This window comes from Mytilus californianus, unplaced genomic scaffold, assembly GCF_021869535.1.
Source record: "Mytilus californianus isolate M0D057914Y unplaced genomic scaffold, xbMytCali1.0.p SCAF_9, whole genome shotgun sequence".
Taxonomy (NCBI): Eukaryota; Metazoa; Mollusca; class Bivalvia; order Mytilida; family Mytilidae; genus Mytilus; species Mytilus californianus.
The window spans coordinates 69,997,447-70,019,445 of NW_026262745.1; the positions used below are offsets into that span (position 1 = coordinate 69,997,447).

General features: G+C 32.8%; 1 protein-coding gene and 1 long non-coding RNA gene across 2 annotated transcripts in view; both read right to left on the bottom strand.

Moving 5' to 3' along the window:
• The window catches only part of LOC127715199 (uncharacterized), a 507,760-nt gene that overhangs the window by 185,683 nt on the left and 300,078 nt on the right, over positions 1 to 21,999 (bottom strand). The window lies entirely within an intron of this gene.
• Positions 6,156 to 14,827, bottom strand: LOC127715189 (uncharacterized). The gene is made up of 3 exons (XM_052221229.1): positions 14,517 to 14,827; positions 7,987 to 8,170; positions 6,156 to 7,155 (listed from the first exon to the last, which is right to left on the bottom strand). Exons 1-3 carry the CDS (start codon positions 14,526 to 14,528, stop codon positions 7,013 to 7,015), a joined length of 339 nt encoding a protein of 112 aa, XP_052077189.1. The 5' UTR covers positions 14,529 to 14,827; the 3' UTR covers positions 6,156 to 7,012.

Sequence of the window (21,999 nt, forward strand, 5' to 3'; positions counted from 1 at the left end):
TGAAATAAAATGTTCTCACTAATTTAATGGCTTAGAACATTTGATTATGTGTATCATGTTTTTATATTTGATTATAAATGCAGTTCAAATTTTTCCTATTTGGGGGACATGGGGCTTCTTCTGATTGACTTTTAGTCCTTTTACGGTCATTTCTTTTACAAATCAGTACCAAAACAATGACTACTGTGCGATGGTGCCCATGTGGCCTAACAGTTCATCAGCAGCAGCCCCAATTTACAGAATTAACTTCTATTCTAAAAATAAATACAAAAAGAAATTTCTGTGCTATACTCAAGCAAATGTTCCCGGCAAAAGAATTTTGTAGGGAGCTTATTCATTCAAGGAGAACAATATTTGAAAATCAAAATTGACAGATAATATCCGAAAAAGGTACATACCATAACTAAACAACTTATCAAATATAAAAGCTGATTCAGAGTTATGTCCTAGAAGTATGACAAGAAAAAACTTTAAATTTCCACATATAAGACAAATGATGACAAAAGTTAAAAGGTAAAATGATATGATGTCAATTATACATCATGACCAAGATTTTCTTGTATATACAAGCTATTCTTAAAATAATTCAAGAGGAGAAACGAACAATAAACTAATTCAAACAATTAAATTAATTCAAACAAACCATTTGTAAACTTTTATAGTTTAAAACTTGTCGTGGTTTTATTCTTGACATAAATTCTCTTGTGTGTGCTACTTCATCTTTCTCGCTTGCAGCCCTTGTGTTTATTACCACAATTAAAATATATTAGGCTTTTATTGTACGCCAGACGCGCGTTCCGTCTACAAAAGACTCGTCATTGACGCAGCAATTGTACACAGTCCAACAAAATCTGTTCAGTTACTAACGCTTTGGTACAAGCATTATTAGATTAAAGTATTTGGTTTGTACATTTAAAGTTCATATTTTGTTTGATTTTTAATAAGCAATGATTTGATTGGCCAATTTCAGTATTGAGGAAGCAAAATTCCGAAAGATTTTGCCAAATTCAGCTAAGGTAATCTATTCCTGGGGTTAACAATTATCTTCTAATTATGACCATATAAGTGATAATTCTTGTCAACTCAGAAGTGCTGACTACTGGGCTGGTGATACCCTCAAGAACAGGTGTTGACCTTTCTAATGTTTCTTCTTTGGATAGAAACGAAGGGATATGGATATGGGTTATTCATCCATGACATACAATCATTTCATGCACAGCAAAAACACAAAATGCAAAGGAACATCGCTTTTATTACTATTCGTCATATCACAGTCACAGTGAGGCCTTCAAAACGGAACAAAAACTCAATACAAGTTTAAGACGGTCCCTAGCTCCGTTATTAGCGGAATTCTTTGCAAAATGACGATCACGCTACAACTGCGAATTGAAGAACAAAGCCATGTAGTAATATCAATAAAAGAAATAAAAAATTTACTGTCATAATTTAGCCCGACAATCACACTGACTGAGGCGTGCAAAACAATACACACATTTAGACAACAACAGGGCACATCGCGATATATGATAAATAACTCTGCAGGAAATAACGTATGGTGTTCCTCTTTTCCAATATATTTGAAGTATGTGTTTTGTATTATTGAAGGAAATATGGGGTTTACGTCAATGATCGAGACAACAACACACGCAGTGACACAAATAGAATAAATATATATCTAGAGTTTTCAACAATTAACTGCGTAAACTCTATGTCGATATCTAAGATGCTCTAGTTGGTATAAAACCAAAAGAGACTGTCCAAGTTTGCAACAAACATCAAATAATTGTTCATCATATTATATGTCCATATCTGTTTTTTTAAACTTTTTTTCTTTCTGGATAAAAACCTTTGGCTGGGCATACATCAGTTCAGCAGCTAGCGCTCTTGTACTGACATCATTAAATTGGTTTACTTTGTTTGTAAATCTCCAGTTGATAAAGATTTGAGTGTACTAAACTAAAATTGACCCCCTTTCCCATGCATAGTTGACCTTTGTTGCTTTGTTCGGGACCTTTTCTGTTTTAAATCTTAAATCATTCTACTTATTTGACTGCCCAACTTTTGGCCTTGATCATTTCTGCTGAAGATCATTTCAGATCACATGTTGTGCACATGGATATATTATACCTCTTATGAATGTAAACGCGTTCCCTCGAATTGATCTGATTGTTTTTTGAAAATCTCATATTCGTATAAATTGAAGAAATATCCATAGAGACATTATTAGTTGTTGGAGGCAGATGGTTTATGGACTCTGTTTACAAATGTTTTACGGAAACAATCAGTAGCACCTTTTCAAAATTTAACGTTCAACATGTTTAGATTCCAAATTCGGAGCCGTGACAATCTGTATGACGTGTGTTCATTATCACGTATCAAGTATCTGCTGTTAGATACTATTTAGGTTTGTCACCAACACAAAAGGTCATACACACGTTATAGCTAAAAACGACTAAAGAGGAATCCTTGTCTTAATTCTTGGACACAGCTACTCTGAACCCGCTTGTATATTTGATATGTTGTATAGTGATGATTTGTATGATGCAGTATAAATTATAATTCGGTTGTTTAGTCTTGATATATTCTTCTAAAATTTATTCCAAAATCACAAAACATGGCCACAGATATATAAACACTCTAAAATTTGTAATTGTTTGCAAAAATTTTTTCTGAATTTGTTTTGATAAAGGATGATTTGAAAGGCTGCGTGATAAGTAGATTGAAGAAATCTTTATGGAGACATTATCAGCTGCTGTTGAAAGCAGATGGTTCAAGACATCAGTCGCATTCTTAAATGTGATGCTAAAGATTCCAACTTGGGAACTATTAAGCATGTTGATAAGTACGTACTATTTGTTCTCATTTGCAAGCACTGTGTACATTTAAAGTTTGATACCAATTGTATTTATATAAGTGGAATGTGTGATGGTCGTTGCTTTTTCGGGCCCAGTAATTTTGGATCAAGATTTTATCTGATTAAAAAGAAAAGTGGGACATGCGTCAATGAGATAGCAGTCATCAGACACAAAAAGCATTTAAATGTCTTGATGTCAACACAGTGTTTTCAACAAGTAGAATAGATAATGGAAACGGGGACTGTTTCAAACAGACAACAACCCGACCAAAGAGCAGAAAACAGATCAAGGCCACCAATTAGTCTTCAACGCAGCGAGAAAATCCCGCACCGGAGGCGGTCTTCAACTGGCCTCTAAAATTAAGTGCCAATTCAAAACAATATTTCAAGCTTTAAAATGCATGCATGAGTTATAATAACACTACGAAGATCAAAAGTCCTGGATTTCGAAAATACAAGGTGTAACTTAAACAAAACGAGAAAAGAAAATTCTCGTTTGTTACACAACTGCTGTGAACCAGCTTGTACATTTTAAATGTTGATTTAGGTTTGACTCATTGTTGAAAGCCTTAATGTGACCAAAATCCGCTTCATTTGGGACTCATTATCTCATTGGCAATAATGCCACATCTCCTTATTTTATATTGTTTTGATGTGTATTTGTTCATTATATTATCCGTTCATCTTTATTTTAACCTTTCTTCTTCCTGAATGGAAAACATCCTTAATAATTTTATGGGTATTTTGTAATTATAGCACAAACATTTTGTTTATAAGTTTTATCAATGGCAGTAAAATGTTAACCCTATTTTGTGGGAAATGGGGCTGCTGCTGATTGATCTTCAGTCCATTAGGGTTCAATTTGTACGGTAGTTAGTACCAGCTTTGGTACACGCATAATTTCATTGAAATGTTTTGTTTGTAAATTTCCAGTCTACATTTCATTATTTATTCAAATGCACAAAAAATAAGATTGAAACTCCCTCTGACAAACTGGTTCATTTTTTTTATCAGCAATAGTTTGAAACGCGATATAAGTATACATTTAAGTAATATTCATGAAAACATTAACAGTTGTTGGAGGCAGATGGTTATGGTATCGGTTTTCAATTGTTAAACAATCAGTTACATCTTTAAAAATGTGGCTTTAAAGATTCCAAGTTGGGAACGGTGTAAAGATTTATATGAAATAATGTATTTATGTGCGGTATGTGGAATTAGTTTGAAAGATTGCGCAATCATTGTACAACGGGGAGTTTAAATAGGTTGTAAGGAGATATTGTGTATTTGATAATTAAGTTTGAGGTGGTCATTGTGACATTTAGTAGCTAAACATTGTTTGTTTCGTAGTATTTAGTAAGAAAAATGTACACAATTGCATGTGCTCAATAATCTTTACATGGTTTCGAAATAGCTACGGCATTTTGGCACTATCGTTGTTATAAATATTTTATGTTTGGTTAAACAAACTGCATTAAAACATAATATTGATAAGCACAGGTAAACGGACAGAAAAGTTACAAAATTTAAAGGACAAAAAGTCCCAATTATTAAATTTACAGTCAATGACAGTTGAATCTTATTTCGTTTTATTCGATTATTTCAATGAATAGTTTAGGATATTATTCATTAGCATAAATTAAGATTTATCAAATTTTATTCAAACATTGTGACATATTTCATGACACCACGAAGCAGGTCAAGTAACGAGCCAATTTGACAGCTTGTTTTCTGAACATTATTTTTTTTTATCATTATCTAGTTTTAGACAATAAATTTTAATTACAAAATTTGTTGAACATACAATAGGAAAATAATATTTCATTATTTATTTATATGTAAAAGAAAAACTAAGGTTGACCTCATGGAATCTGTTTACAAGTGTTTTCGCGTGAACAATCAGTAGCACCTTTTAAATGTGGCGTTAAAGATACCAAATTCGGAACCGTTACAATATCTATGAGTTATGTTCATTAGCACATCTCAAGTACCTGTTGTTTTCATTTGCAGATACCGGTTGGGTATAAAAAGAATAAAAATAAAAATTTCGCTGGCTCGATCGCTCTAATTTTTGTACATAACAATCCACAGAACAAGTATTTATCATTGAGTGGCCTATGGTTTTGAATAAGCGAAATCCTTAACATTATTGGAAGAAACCTGCACAACTAGTATTGATTTCACAGTCTGGTGATAAACTTATGTGTCACAGCAAATTGCCCAAATACATTTTCAATTATTCTACAGTTTTAAATTTAATATAGTTTAGTCAAACTTTATGAATTTTGATGTCAGCATAAATTAAAGAGAAGCGGAATATGCGCGGATCCAGGATTTGATGTTAGGGACGCTCCTGAGAATTAGGAGTTGGAAGATCATATTTTGCCACACAATTGCTGTAAATTTAACTTTAAGGTAGCTTGGGTGTCTTCAGCCTTCGTGGATTGTAAAATAGCAGAAAACAATCGATCAAGAAATTTGCAAATTTTGAGAGAAGCATGTAATTTATTTGTTAGACTTTAGATAAAGAAAGGTATGTGTTTCACAATCATATTTTTGCGACTGTTGTTTTACATATACAGAATATTTTTTGTTTGATTCAATTTTTTTCATATTTGCCATATAAGGGGAGATAATATAACTTTTATACAAGAATGTGTTATGCATTAACCTAATTAACCTTGTAGCAAGAAAACGAGTCCCGTGAACCTTATTTTTCTTTTTCATTTTCTGTAAGCCCATTATAAGAGCTATCTTCTTATATTTTATTTTTAAATTATGTGTGTTTTCCGTGAATAATCCATACAAAATCTGACAATTTTGCACAACCCTAAGCTTGACCAATACTTTTTTATTAAATATTTGAAAAAGCCATGATATAAACTACATTTTGGTAAATAATTAAAAAATTCTACTGATTTTGATTTAGAGTACTCTAAATTATATTTTTCCCTATCCTTAGGGGGAGCCTGAGTCTGAATCCGCGACTTCAGAAAATACCAAACGAATATTGAAACTCGCAAGTCGAAGATAAACTAAGAACGCCATTACAAAAAACGAAAAACGACCAAAATGTTAACGACAAACGACAGTCAACAAACACAACATTGAAAACTAAAGACTGGCAGAACAAACAATACAAAAATAAACCCGGGGTGATCTCAGGTGATCCGGAAGGGTTAGCATTACATTTTCTTTTTTAGATTTATAAATTTTGGTTTCATCAAAAGCAAGATTGGCTCATTACTAACTGGCGAGGCAAATATGATGATGCAGTATTTAAAACATAATAGGCAACATATGGAGAAAACAATTTCAAGATTTATTCATAATAACATCATAGTACAAATAGCTTTACAGTTTTAAAACAAACAAAAGCACGGACAATCTTATCATTTTGTTAATAGACAACTTTTGTTACAATCATTCTAGGTTTCCACTGTACATCTATACCCAGCACCAATGTAAACAAAGTGACAATACTGTATATGTATATATATATAAATGTGTACATTTACTCTGCTCAAAAAAGTTCAAACAAACTGTATATTCTAGATAAAATTTTTAACAAAAAGAAAAGCATTGGAGGAATAAATGCAAATACTTATTCTCTTCAAATAGACACATTTCAGCTACATTAACGAGATAAAATTTCAAATAAGACAACTTGAGCCCCGATCATCCAAACTCCTTCTTCACTATGATGGGAAATTAATATACTACCAACTTCAAAGCACCGATTTAGAACATAATTCAAGATACAAAGCATGATCGATAACTTTTCCAAGACTTGCCTTTAATTTCAAGCCTCTATCTCAGTAGCTGACAAGAAATGTTTTTTTTTTTCTTCAAATCTTCAAAATGATTCTGTAATATATATTGCACAGTTACAAAGTCAGAATATGTTTTTTCTTTACAGTAAACCAATGACATAATTTTGACACCGTGTGGCAGGCTTGCAAGCAGAAGAGAGAGAGAGAAAGAGAAAGAGAGAAAGGGGCAAACAACATGTAAATCCTAAAATGTTAGAACCCACGCGAGTCTATCCCTCCCTGGAAAATCCTGTCTCCGCCTCTAAACTCGACGATGTGAAGTTTCCAATAGCACAAATACATGTATATGAAAATGAAAAAAATAGCACTATTCATCCAGACTGTGTTAGCTAGATGTAATTTCTCTATTCTTTCTCACGGGTGTCACTGTCGGAGTGAGGTATTGGTAAAAGTCTTTGTATCCAACTTCATGTGGTCTATTTCTTCGTTCCTCGTCAAAATTGATATATTTCATTTCTCTCTCTATCACTGAAAAAGAATTAAACAGCAGTGTATGGCATGACTGCTAATCATTGCTTTGACTTCATTGAAAAGAATTTAAAAAAAAATGACTTTTGTATGCTATGTTTTGGGTGTATTTTGCTTTGTTTATTTGTGCACATTGCTATGTTTATTTGTGCATATAATAATTCAAATTAATTGGAGAAAATTAATATGAGTCAGACATTTTTCCCCATGTTCAATTCAACGTTTTAATGTCGTATACCGTTATTTGCTTGCGGCTTTTACAGTTATTAGAAACAAGTTTTGAAACCGAGTATTCACAGGCGGTTTAATTGGTATTGATATGTAATGTATTGAAAACAGTTTGTTTTTTTATTTAGGAATTAAAAATCATTTAACATTCGATATTTTTCCCGTTTTTTGTTGTTGTTGCAATTATTTAACTAGACATGCCTCATCAATTGTTTCATTTTTGTATGAAAACGAGTGATAGTTTATACCGGATGAGATCAGTTAGATCGGAAATTGAGAATATCATTAAGAATGAGACGTAAGCCAACAAACTCCCCGGCAGTTCCAGCTCCGATCCGCATACTACTCTACACTGATGGAGTAAAGGAAAATAGTTCCGGAACGGAAACGATCACTGTACGGAGTTTGGTAAGCCAAAGGAATATTCAAACTCATAAGTAGAAGACAAATTGACAACGCTATGGCAAAAAAAAGAATAAACGACCAAAAGACAGTCTACAAAACAAAACATACCAAACTAAGATTGAGCAACACGAACCCCATAAAAAACGCGGGGGGTTGATCTCAGGTGCTTCGGAAGGGTAAACGCTCTACATTACTCACGTTGGGATGATGGTAATGAGTTGTGTATTTCTGTGGGAGCTTTTCTCAGGTTTCCATAGAGATTAAAATTCTCCACTTCAGCCTGTACGGAGGGTTTCTTCTGAATAGACGTGCCACGGAGGCTGAAGAACAATTTCTCATCTATAGGTGGCTTTATCTTCTTTTTCTTCATATCCAATCTTGTCTGAAATGAGAAATAGCATCTGCTACAGACATAAATCGTAAATATTTAAAAAAAAAAAAACTAAGGCCACGTGAAAGTTGGACAAAGCGTGCCAAAAGGGTAATCTTTTTGACTCCCTTCAGTGAAGCTCGATCCGTTGTTCATAGTGTTAGCTTTAGAGATACGAAAGAAACACTTCCTTCCATCGGTACCCAAGTCCATGGGGACGAAATATTTTCAAAAATTCGACCGGACGGGTTCACTGAAAAATAGGGGGTGGGGTAGGACAAAATCAGAAAAAATAAACTCCTCATAAATATTATGCTGAAAAAAACACTCCAGACACGCGTTTTGTCTACAAAAGACTCATCAGTGACGCTCGAATAAAAAAAATGAAAAGGCCAAATGAATTACGAAGTTGAAGGACAAAAAATTCCGAAAGGTTTTGCCAAATACAGCTATTTTTATCTTTTCCTGGAGTAGAAAATCCTTAGTATTTCGAAAAATTCTCATTTTTGTAAACTGTAAATTTAAAATTATGACCATATCAATCAACTGTTCTACCTATATCATTGGGAAATCTATTGACAAAATACTACCTCCCCTGTAAACACAGAAATCTTGATCTTTTCAATGTTTGTCTCTTTCTGGTAAATACAATGTAGTAGCAATAAAATCAAATTGAAATAAATATCATTTCCCTCCTAATTTAGTAAACGACGAGTACAGCAGGCTATAGGAGCTTTGTGTAAAATTGGTTTAAAATGTTGCTATGCGAATAATTTACTGGAGTACCAACTTCAATTTATTTTTCTACTGGCTGTATACCTCTCTGGAACACGTCAATTATCCGTATATGTATGTAGCTAGATCAGAGAAGTTCAGGGAAAAAATACTAACGGAATCGATTGATATGCAGCAAAGATTAACACTTTTGAAATTAAGTTACTAAGCCAATTCAAATAGACCTTATCCCGATGTAAATATTGAATGTGAATAGATCGAGAAGACCGCAAATATATGTACAGAAATCGAGACGACCTTTTCTTGAATAAGTATAAAAAATAGTAAATATCTTTTAACGGATAACCTATGTAATAAAAATATTTATCTTTAATTTTTTAACCTGCACAACCATGACTTTTAAATTGTTATATTCACGAAAAGATAATATTTCTATATTGAAAATTCACGTGACAAGAGCAGGCCGATGTACCCGAAAACTTGTAATGTGAAAAATAGGTATATTTTGGGAAATTGTAACATTCTAAGGACTTTGTGGAACACTTCTAAAAAAAATTCTGAAAGATCTCAGATTTTGTATGTTCATGATTTTTTCCAAGTTTTTATCATTATGCAGCAAAGATTAACTTTATTTAAATTTCACTTTCACAAGCTTTTAATTCAAGTATCTCTATAAATAATGAAGATAAAACATCGCGTCTTTGCATTTATATTTCTAATACCACTGTTTAACAAATAATTTATTTAAAATGTACGATTGTTGTTTAGAAATAACTGTTGATCAGTTTAGTCACCGGCACTGTTTTACTATTGATTTTCTCAACTTTTTCATAATAAGAGTGAATATTCTATTGTTCTCGGTCATCGGTTTAGCAACTGTATTATCGCATTAATACAATAATTCTAATTTAATGTGGAATTTAACTTAAGATAGGATAATGTCTCGCGTGGCTCAGTAGATCATCGGTGAACCAATTACGAACGATGAAATCTCGTTTCTAAAAGGGACATTGTTATTATCAAAGTTCATCAGATGATATCAAAGCATTCGATGGTGCATTTAAATTCAGCGTATTCCATAACTTTTAAATTGAATTTTGGAAAGTTGTCCTCAGCAAAAAAATTCGGTCAGACTTGTCAATTCAACAGAAAACCAAAAGGAAAGATCTAATATAAATCTATTGTCTTCTAATGAATCCATTCAGACATTCAATTTTAAATAGCACAATCAAAAATATAAAAGTCACCCTAATTGATGCCCCATTATCATTTCTGTCAACATGATCTATAGCATTTTTGTTTTTTTCCACAAAAGTTTACATCAAATAACGGACAATATTATAGATTTCGAAACTAGGAAACACTTAGCTGAAAGTGGGCGTTCAAACTAATGCCAAGGTGTAACATTTGCTTTTCATTTGTTTTCCGTTTCAACTTTTCTACGTCATTTGCTTCGTTTTTCGTAACGTGCTAATAAGATGACTACGTGCTTTCATCTTGTATCTAATAGTACGTATCCAGACACGGTATCATAACTAGGACAGGTCGTGATGATGCATTCGTTTTGCCCGCGTGCTCAGTACGATATATCAAATTAAGTGTAAATGGATTTTTAGACATTTCTCCTACGTGCATTTTATGGGAATTAAGAGCTCTAAATTTCTATATATATATTTGAGCAGGTTTTAAAGTATATAAGTATACATGGCAATATTTAATAGTTGCCTCCAACTAAACCTGAATAATTTCATTTCAAACTTTGATCTCAATAGGATTTGCTAAAAAAATGCGGGGTTAAACATGTTTGAAGGCGCCAACCCTCATCCTAACCTGGGACAGTGATGTAACGGCACAATCCAAGAACAAACTATGCAAAACAATAAACGAAAAACAAATAGGAGAAACAGCAAAAAACGACAACCACTCAAATACAGGCTCCTCATTCGGGACAGGCACATATAGAATGTGACGGGGTTTCACATGTTTGTTGGCGCCAAACCCTCCCCGTAACCTGGGACAGTGGTGTAACAGTTCGACATAAGAACAAACTATAAAAATCAGTTGAAATGGGCTTAACTCATCAGATCGATACAAAGCACATACAAACCTTAACACAAACACAAAAGACACAAAGCACAGATCTGACAGTAATGGTAGTTGACTGAAATCTAATTCAAAGCCAATAACAACCAATAAAAAATAATGTCTCCCCTAGACCCGTCCCCCCCCCCCCCCCCCCCCCCCCCCCCCACACACACATTTACTCTAAGACTAATGATATGTCTGTTTTCTTCGACATCTGAATACGCTCCTTTGTATCATCTACCCCTTATCACGTGACGCTGACCAATGATTTGAGTTGTATATTCTTGTTGACGAAGAGTTAATACTGTAGATCAGACAGATTGAAGCCTGATATTATAAGTCTTCGTTAAGGTGGTACCCAACACCTTGACTAATATTAATTTGGCTCGTTTAATTTTCATAAAATTTTGACAAAATGTTTACTTTGACCCTTTGACAAAAATATAAAAATTTCAAAAAATTTGAACCAACCACTTTATTAGAAAAATTTCATTGGTTATATAGCAGTTTGACAAACACTAATTTTGATCATTGAGAAGCTTAATATTTCCTACAACAATACAATGTGATTAAAACGTTTAGCTGATTTTTACAGAGTTATCTCCCTGTAGTGTTAGGTACCACCTTAAACGGTGACAAAAAGTTTCACCCCCTATTTCAGCTCGGAAGGAAATGTAGCTGTTGGGATTCTTCCTTCTGGAGGTGGAAAAAAAGTAAAGTAACAAAAATACCGAACTCCAAGAGAAATTCAAAACGGGAAGTCCTTTATAAAATGGCAAAATCAAAAGCTCAAACACATCAAACGATTGGAAAACAACTGTCATATTCCTGACTTGGTACAGCCATTTCCTAATGTAGAAAATGGTGGATTAAACTTTGTTTCATGGCTAGCTAAACCTCTCACTTGTATAACAGTCGCATAGAATTCCATTATATTGACACCAATGTGTGAGCAAAACAAACAGACATAATAGGTAAAAATGTAAAAAATTAGGGTACAGTAGTCAACATTGTAATATAATCTTAATCACTATAAAAAAACTATTTCAACAAGTAAAAATAAAATGGCATATAGACACTCTATAGACAAAGTACATAAGCAAAAATGAAAGACAAGAATATAAAATTGACCATAGTACAATAACACAATGGTGGGATGTATAAGTACCGAGCCACGCCAAAAGTATATTACCAAAAATGGACTAAACAGTTGTAATGGTTAAAATGTACAAGAAAACGATAATTATGAAAAATAAAATCACACAAGATAAGATATAAATTTCATAATTATATAGCAGTTATAGAATAAAGTTTATTACATTTTTCAAACATTTCTTCCCCTATAAATGATATTTCCCCAAAAAAATCTTTAAAAATGTTATACATACTTATAAATACTGATATGATGACAAACGTCTATGCTTTTTTAGTCTTATTTGCGTGACTGAGAAAAATAGGTATTCCCATTGAATTACGTGTTAAACTTTTTGATACACAATCGATAGACTTTCACTTTAATTCGTTGAAGTATTATGTTTTATATTAAATATTTAAACATGTTTTATAACAACAAAAGAATTATAATTGCTTGCAATTAAAGCTTTAAATGTTGCATTTTTAATGTTGAGCTTTGAATAAGATCTATGTGTCAATTTAAAAACCCATCCTTTGCATGAACAAAGTGATCGAATATCTAAATTCATTTAGGTAATTGTGTATTTTGTATAAAGGCATCGATATCGTATTCAAATATCTAAAAAAAATCAAATGAATGTGTTAAGAACAAAACGTTTCGACCTCCTACAGAGCGGGATGGTTGGTGTCCCATCGTATTGTCATGCCAGCAGAATTAATCTAGAAGAAAACAATGTTTTACCCAGAAGCAGTATTGGGCGTGCCCTTCATGAGGCGAAAATTTCCCTTGTATTGCTTATCATTATTTAAGAACCTTTTATAGCTGCTGGTTATTTATATTCTTCAACGCTTGAAATTAGTTTTTATGATATACAAGGAACTGTAAGATCTTTGATTCGACGGTCCTGTAATTGTAAACGAAAGTTATATAATTGTACGAGAACCTGCTCTCTGACGGGTGAATGTACGATGACTTGTAGATGAAGATTTTGGGGAACATTGGAATTTGTAACTTTCTTCGTTTGTTCAAAAACTAAAGACAATAGTTACGGAACTATTCCTCTTCCCAACATGAACTCCCAGATCAACCCGGTTCAGATCCACCCGCAAAGACGTTATATTATATATCATCACCACATACATATATGCATTTCAATTTAACGTTATTGTAGTAAAATGTTATATCACATATCCATCCAATGTAATGTTATGTGCTGGAGATTGAAACTCTGACGGTAAACTCTATAGCGTTCGAGGTATAAAGGTCTTGCGTGATAGTGTAAAGTCTAGACAGCGTTTTTAGGGCTAGACTTTACTAGTCCGTGCAAGAATTTATACATACATTTGTTTCAGAGCAAGACTGTAGATTTTCAACAAAAGACTGGACTTTATATTTTTGTTATAGTCTGTACCTAAAACACATCTTAAATGTAATACTAGTACTATCCTCAGCGCAAAATATTGGAAACGAAATCTGAGCGAGAACGATAGGTTCGTTATAGTGGGTCGATACCTCTGCTGGTTGACTGTTAGTCCCAGAGGGTATCACCAGCCAAGTAGCCAGTACTTCGGTACTGGCATGAAAATACTGATGTTGTGTTTTGAAATTTGCTGTTACAAAATCATAGTTTGTAAATTATTCTAAATTAAGGAATATATCTTCCTTGTGCAAAGCTGAATCCTTGCCAGACTTTTGCTATACTTTTTGTCCTTTTTTGTTTTATCAGCTGTTCAATTTTTGAATCAGATTTTTGAATTTTAAAATATTTTGGCCTCGATCAACACTGCAGATATATTAATTGTCGAAATGCGCATCTGATCTAGTGCAGTAAAATTGGTGCATGCCGTTACAACCACAGCGTATGATGTAAGCATAGCCGGAAATGCCTCCCCAGTCGACGCGCCCGGTTTCGCTCCTTTAGAAGATCATGCGATTCCTTCAGATTTTGTTTGTTTCCTTGTTTTGTCTCTTCTTAATCGATTTATGATTGAACAGCGGTAAACAACTTCCGCCTTAATATGCAATGTACATGTAACGGCATTATAGCCGTATAATTTTTAATTTGACATTACAACAATCATTATTAATATACAAATATGACAGTAGTTTCACTAAACTGTTAAATGCGGATTTATCATATATAATATTTTTTTATTTGCAAACTTTGATCGACAAACTATGCCGAACCTGCATTTTTTTATCAATGTATTGTTGTGTTTTTTCTCGTCGCGAATATACATAAAATATTTGCCACTGGACGTTCAACAAACCTTAACCATTCAAGCAATTAATCCAAGTGAAATTATGGAGCCCCATTCCCGAGACCAAATCAGTAACTAACCTACTGGCCTGGTGATTTTTGTTCACTGAAATATCTTTGACATAAAAAATGTTTTCACAAACCTTAAACATCATTGAATTCAACTGGCTCCAATATTTTCAAAGCGCACAGCTGTATTTTCAAAACATTATACACATGTGCCCATATGCAGTCCTGTCATATTTATTACGATATTAAATTGTCCTACTTAATCCCGGATTAAATGTACGAATTAACATAAGCCATCAAAATTTATCCGATTAGCGAATACGAAAATGAGACAAACAATACACGTTTAATCTATCATCTTGATCCCTCTCCGTGCATTATGTTTATTTTTTTTTCTCGAGTTTTTGAGCTGTGATATTTACTTGCAAATCGGTCAAGTATTCTGCCAATTTAAAATGTTTGGATAGATTTAAAGTTTCAATTTAATTCTAATTTGCATTATACATATTAGAGTTTAAAGAAGTGCTCTCCATTAAGATTTAATAGATATTTGATATTTATTGAAATAAAATGTGACGTTTAATTAATGTACAATTGGTTCAAAGGGGATCAATAATCCGTAAATGTGTTTAGAGATTATGTTCTAAGGAGGCAGGTACATTCTGTAGGTTTATTCCACAAGTAAGAAACTTAATTTAAACCACAATGACGTCAAATAATGTTTTACGGAAGCTTAAGGTCGAAAAGTAGGGGGGAGAAAAAACCGGAAATAAACGATGTGATCCTCACTTATATAAGTTTTTTTGTTTTTGGAATGGTAGGATTACCAAGGACAAATAATTTGATATATTTTGACTTAATTTTTAAATTCTTTGACCATAAAAAGAAAAACCAACGTAAAACTTAAACTGTTGCTTTAAAACAGTGTTCTTCTAGTGACTCTAGACACTGACCATGTGTTTGTTCTTCCTCCAAACAATTTAGAATAAAAACTTTCATAAAAACAAACTATATCTCCAATAACATACAAGATGGAGTTTAAAAAATAATTTGCTTTTATATCTAATTTTTCAATATTACAAATTATTTCACTTTTTCTTGAAAAAAAATCATGTATAAAAGAAAATCAAACAATAAAAAACAAAAAACAAAAAAAACAAATGAAAGATAAATGGTCTTTGTTAGTCTACTATAAGGTTTTCACTCACCCATGATGAGGGCCTGGATAAGGGTTTACAAAAAAATAGAGAATAACCGGCAAAACATATAAAGAATAGAGAAAAATGGACCAAAAAATAAAGAATAAAGAATATAGGGGTGCTAAAATATAAAGGATAGAGATTAATGGGCAAAAATATAAAGAATAGAGATTAATGGGCAAAAAATATAAAGAATAGAGATTAATGGGCAAAAAATATAAAGGATAGAGATTAATGGGCAAAAATATAAAGAATAGAGATTAATGGGCAAAAATATAAAGAATAGAGATTAATGGACAAAAATATAAAGAATAGAGATTAATGGGCAAGAAATATATAGAATAGAGATTAATGGGCCAAAAACATATAGAATAGAGATTAATGGGCAAAAAATATATAGAATAGAGATTAATGGGCAAAAAATATATAGAATAGAGATTAATGGGCAAAAAATATAAAGAATCGAGAAAAATGGTATTAAAAATTAGATAATACACAAATGAAGGACCCACATCTATAGAACCTCTATAATTGAATATGAAGGATAGAAGATACTATGGGAGATAGAAGAAAAACACGAGTAGAAGAAAAACAAACAACACCATGTCCCACCAAAAAAGACGAACAGAAAAGTAACAGACAACAAAACAATACACATAAACCTTAGATTGGCTAGACTCTGAAGACGAACGTTGGGATCTGTTAAGAAAGATCTGACGTTTATTTTCTGATCAGATACGGTCTATTTTCTGTTCTTTTTGGTCTGTCTGTTTTCGTTCGATCGTAGTATGTTTATAAACGATTTGGTTGGAGTGTCCGGGAAAAAAGGTGGGAGTAGGAAAGACCTACAGATCTTTTGATACATAAACTTTTAAGGAACATGAAGAAAGAAACGAAAACTAAGATATTATATTGTTGAGCATAATCCATTTTAAATACATTTCAGAATGCGCCGAGAAATAAGACGAGATAATTTTGAAAATAAAATAAGTCATCTTAAAGGGGATAAACATTAGATACTCATTTTCATAGATATATTATCTAATATTCATTTTCACTCTAATCAAGCTTTAATATTTAAGTACAAAAATTCAAAGCTTTCCCCTCTTAAATAAAATAGTTCCATATTGTCCAAAGTTACATGACGACTTTAGAGTCTTATCATATTTTGGAGTTCTCTGTCTATTTTAGCATACGAGCAAATTAGCCCTCTTTGGAGTTTATATATTAGATAATTTTACAAATATAAGTATAGAAAAATATACAACTCACCACACGCGAAACTTTGCTGTCTCAAAAATGTACCATAACACACCTCAAGTTGATTATGTGTATTAACAAATATATATTTAAATATAAAGATTAACCAGATATGAAATCAACTATAGAATATTTTTTTTCTCATATCAACACTATTGAAATATTACCGGAGACAAAGAACGTGTTGATTCTGTCCACAGTCTGACGGTTAATTTCGATCGAATTTCCGATATATATTCATATATGTATTGTTTGTTGGAAGTTTATTGGGTATTGTAACGATAACATTTTTGAAATTTGTCAATATGTTTAATAAAATAATTACAAGTAAATAAAATAAGACTAGGGGGTGTTTACGTCAACGAGACAGCAAACCAACAATAAAAAATACACAGAAAGGCACCGAGTGGACACATAATGGTCCTCAGTGAGCGCGTACAACATATATCAGGCTATACATCGACAAAAGACAAAACAAGTTCATGTATGGTACTTGCGGTGGGTTAGTACGCTACATACATGTAACAATTTTGCGATGCAAAAAAGTATTGACTTGTACTATGAAAATCATGATATCTTTTCCGTTTATTCCGTTTTACAAGGGGGATCACCTGAATCCGTCCCTAAAGATGTGAATAAATTTAACTCACTAATACCATTCAACACCAACATTCATAGGACGACTGATATAAATACTGACTATCTGTACATTATTTCTTAGTATTTTAGTATAGAATTTTTCATAATATATAAAATAATCTGGATAGATACATCATAAGGTATTTGTTGTTTAATGAATATATATATACTAAAATGATATATAGTGTACCCGCTAATGTAATAAAACTAAACTTTGTATGAACTTTACATGCATGTTGCTATGTGTGCATGTTCATGTCAGGAATGCAAATAACATATATTGTTATATCGAATACAGATTATAATATCATGGCATATGCCTGAAGTCTCATGGCTACCAATGCTGAGCATGTATAAGTTATGCGGGTCTACTAGACTTAATACTGAAATAATGTAGGGTATTCATTAATGAGACTGAACTTTTTATAACATTAATATGCATGTTGCTGTGTGTGCATGTAAATATCATGATTGCGAATACCATATATAGCTTTATTATACTTCACGTTAAAATGCCATATTTTGATTGGCTAATACGAGGGTGTTAATTTACTCCATTACCCTTCATGGAGACGCTTGATCAAGTGTGCGCTTTATTAAATACGGATGGTTGTTATGTACAAGACGTCATAGTTTATTACTTTCAATTTGAAATTTAATCGACAGTAATAACAGAACATTCAGTATAATAAATGTCGAAAAGACATTGTCAACCTTGGCTTCGCCTCAGCTGACAATGTTTTCTCGGGGTAACAATCTGCTCTATTACCCTCTCAGCTATGTGTTATTTATATAATATCGTATACTGTTTTTTATTAATCATCACGACATATGCAGTCTCATTCTTACCCATGCTGAGCATAAGTTATGCGGGTTTATCCTGCAATCGACCTCTCTACTATACTAATACAGGTGTACAGATAACACTAAGCGATATACATATACTAGACGGATACAGTCTCCTGGTATCCTGCTTCTGTTGCGAGCGAACGGTTATGTCAAATTAATGTTTACGTTACAGGTCAATTTGGGGTCCTCATCGCGGTCCGCGTTTAAGTCATGTCGATTTCTTTCAAAAACAAATTCAGCGATTGGGATGGAAAAAAATGTACAAAATTCATTGCAGGACAAATACAATAACTGTATAGTGTCTTTAAATATCAGCTGTATTTGTACTCGGCTCGAAACAGGAGTAATAGCTCGCCTAAGCTCGCATTACACCTGTTTCATAGCCTCGTAAAAATACAGCTGATATTTAAAGACACTATACAGTTATTGTCTATCTACTAGAACTATACGGAAGTGATGTAGGGTATTCTTTAATGAGGATGAACCTTTCATTACTTTTATATGCATGTTGCTGTGTGGTCATCTTAATGTCATGATTGCAGATACCATACATAGTTATATCGAATTCTTTTTTTAATAACATGACACTTGTAGTCTCATTACTATCCATGATAAGCATAGGTTGTGCGGGTCTACTAGAACTATACTAAAGTAATGCAGGGTATTCTTTAATGAAACTGAACTTTAAAATTTTAATGAAGTTTATATTCACATTTCTGCGTTTGTATCTTTATGTCATGATTGCAAATACCATTAATATAGATTCTTACATTGGTACCAGTGGTTTATCGGATTTATCCAATCGAGATAGTTAAATTATCAATTTTAATGTCCGAGCCTCGGCGAGGACTTTAAAATTCATAATTTAACTATCGAGATTGGATAAATCCGATAATCCACGAGTAACTATGTAAGAATCTGATTCTCTAATGATTAATAAATAAATTTTCATTTTTTGTTAAACGAAAGTCCCCTTCCAGTGCCTTCCACATTCCCCGAAGTTGTCAATTTCATTAACACCTGTTGGCATATTTTGATACATCCAGTGTGCTGCTAAAGGTTATGACCCTTAAATTCATCCAATCATCTTCTGAGATCAACGGCAACCACACGCTGATTAAATTTTTTTATACAATAGGTTCGGAAAGGGATAAATTTCCTTAGAATTAGAGAAACAGTAATATCCCAAAAATGTTTTAATAACATGACACGTGTCGTTTCATTCTACCAATGTATAGCATTATTTATGTCAGACTTTGTGTATTCAGTCTATTTTGCCAGCCTCACATCAGTTGTTTATATTATTGTCCTTTGGGGTTTGGCGGGATGTGTTTTGTTAATGAAGACAACTCATCAATATGAGTATAAAGTCACCGAGGAACTGTAAAAGGACAATAATACAGAATTAGCAATATTAGTGAAACACATAGAAATATTAAAGAGAAGTTTAAATAAAAAAAGCAAAATCAAGCTAATAGTTCATTTCACTAGTTTATTTAACTTGATAAGATTGAATAGGAATTTTGTAAAATCTATAGAAACACATTTGCATAATTGAACGGAAAATCGCATTCGGCACACCTTTGCAGACTTTGATGATAGATACCGGAATCTGAGTAGTTGGAAAATTAATGTTGTGAAAAATAGCTTAAAGAATTCCTGCAAACTGAGTTCAAGAGCTTAAAGAAAGCGAAATAAGCGTAACGATAAAACGGTTATCCGAAATACGCCATTTTCAAAGTAGTGCGAATTATCTAGGAGCATGCTCAATAGAATGGTTATAAATTATGCATATATAGCAAATTCAGTGACGCTCTCACTTATCTTATAAGAATCAAAAGTCTGGCAACAACAAATAAATATTTAAAAAAAAAATGCCCGATTGACTGATTTGGAGAAAAATAATATCATTACAATTCTTAGATTTTTATTTTTTTTATTTTTGGTGTTTTAACGCCACTTTTAGGCACCGTTTTTTGGGCTATTTCGTGGCGGCCAGTTTTTATTGGTGGAGGAAGCCGGAGTGCCCGGAGAAAACCACCGACCTTCGATAGGAAAACTGACAATCCTAGTCAATTAAGATTGGAGTCGAGTACACCCGCACGAGCGGGGTTCGAACTCACAACCTCAGTGTTGACTGGCTAGTGATTACAGTAGTAACTACTTAGACCACTCGGCCACCGAGGCCCCACAATTCTTAGAACACTTTCATCGACTTAACATTCATTCTTAACACATGTCCATTTATTTAAGAAATATTCAATCTTTTAAAATACTTCACCAAGTACAAAAATATTTATACTTTTTTTAGTTTGAGCATCCAGTATAGATACATTTCACCAGCCTTCGAAAGTATTTTGACACTTTTTATTAACATTTAGATTTTCCTATCTGGAATGATATTTCCCTAACGCAGCATCGCCATGCCGAAGCCTTAGCAATAATGCATAATAAGTATTCAAAACTCGCATTCAGTATCGCCCTACCGAAAAATAGCAAGACCTGTATAATAATCAATGTTCAATTTCCCCATGGTGAAACTTTGTTTGTGTGACAACTTGTCTTGAATTACTCTGACTAGATCTTAAGCTATAAAGCATTAAAGGGGTCAAAACTTCAAGATTTGATAAAAAAAAATAGTAATAATATGTCGCGTGTCATTGCAAATACCAAATTTAAAAAAATAATATTGATAAAAAAAACATGAAACATGGTATTTTATGACATACCAATTCTGAGCATTTTAATTGTCACAATTTATGTATTTTCCATTTTCATTAGATGTATTTATTTCCAACTAACCTCTAAAATCATATCATATACTGACCGCAAAACCGATTCACATCTCTAAAACACACCAGTAAAAATACTATTACAAAATCGTTGCGCACTTTTTCAAAATTGATTCCGCATGCCGTACCTAAACCTATGCCGTTTTGCAGAAAAAAAGAAAGACAAGATTCAGCGGGTTCCATGCATATAATTATAAACTTTGACTGACTCGAGAATGAGTACAATGATTGATTGCGCGTTAATTATATAATGCTGTTTTTATATACATTTCGAGCCTACTTTTCAATAACTTAAAGTTGACAAAACGTAGTTGACTGCATTTGATGAAATACGGAAGGGTATATTTATGGATGGTTGACATATGGTTATTGTCGTTCGTGGATTACCTTAGAGGTTTTGTCTCTAGTGATTGACCCTGGTTCATCTGAAATGCTTGAATTGGAACCTGCATGCGAATTATGCCAGCAATGATAATAATAAGTTGGATTTTATTTTCAATTATTTTTTAAAGGAGTAACAGGACGGGTGTCTCATGTGGAGAAGGATATGCATACCTTTCCAGTGCACATGAGATCACCCTCGGTTTTTGGTGGGATTTGTGTTGTTCCGGCTTTAGTTTCTATGTTGTTTTTTGAAGACTGTAGTTTGTAATTTGGTCGTTTTTCTACTTAAGCCATGCATTGTCAGTTCTTTTTCGACTTAACATGTTGATTATCACTTTTGTACGTTCCGCCTCCCTTGTTTTATATATGTCTCTATTGACACAGTTTGTAGTTCAAATACACTCATTATAGATACCAGGCTCAGAAGTTTTAAACCCCAGACGCGCGTTTCATCTACAAAAGACTCATTAATGACATTCGAATCAAAAAAGTTA

Bases quoted from the DNA above. Each gene is read 5' to 3' on its own strand.
- LOC127715189 (XM_052221229.1), bottom strand. The intron at 7,156-7,986 runs GTGAGTAATGTA...ATTCTTTTTCAG, and splicing joins CTCATTACCATCATCCCAAC to TGATAGAGAGAGAAATGAAA.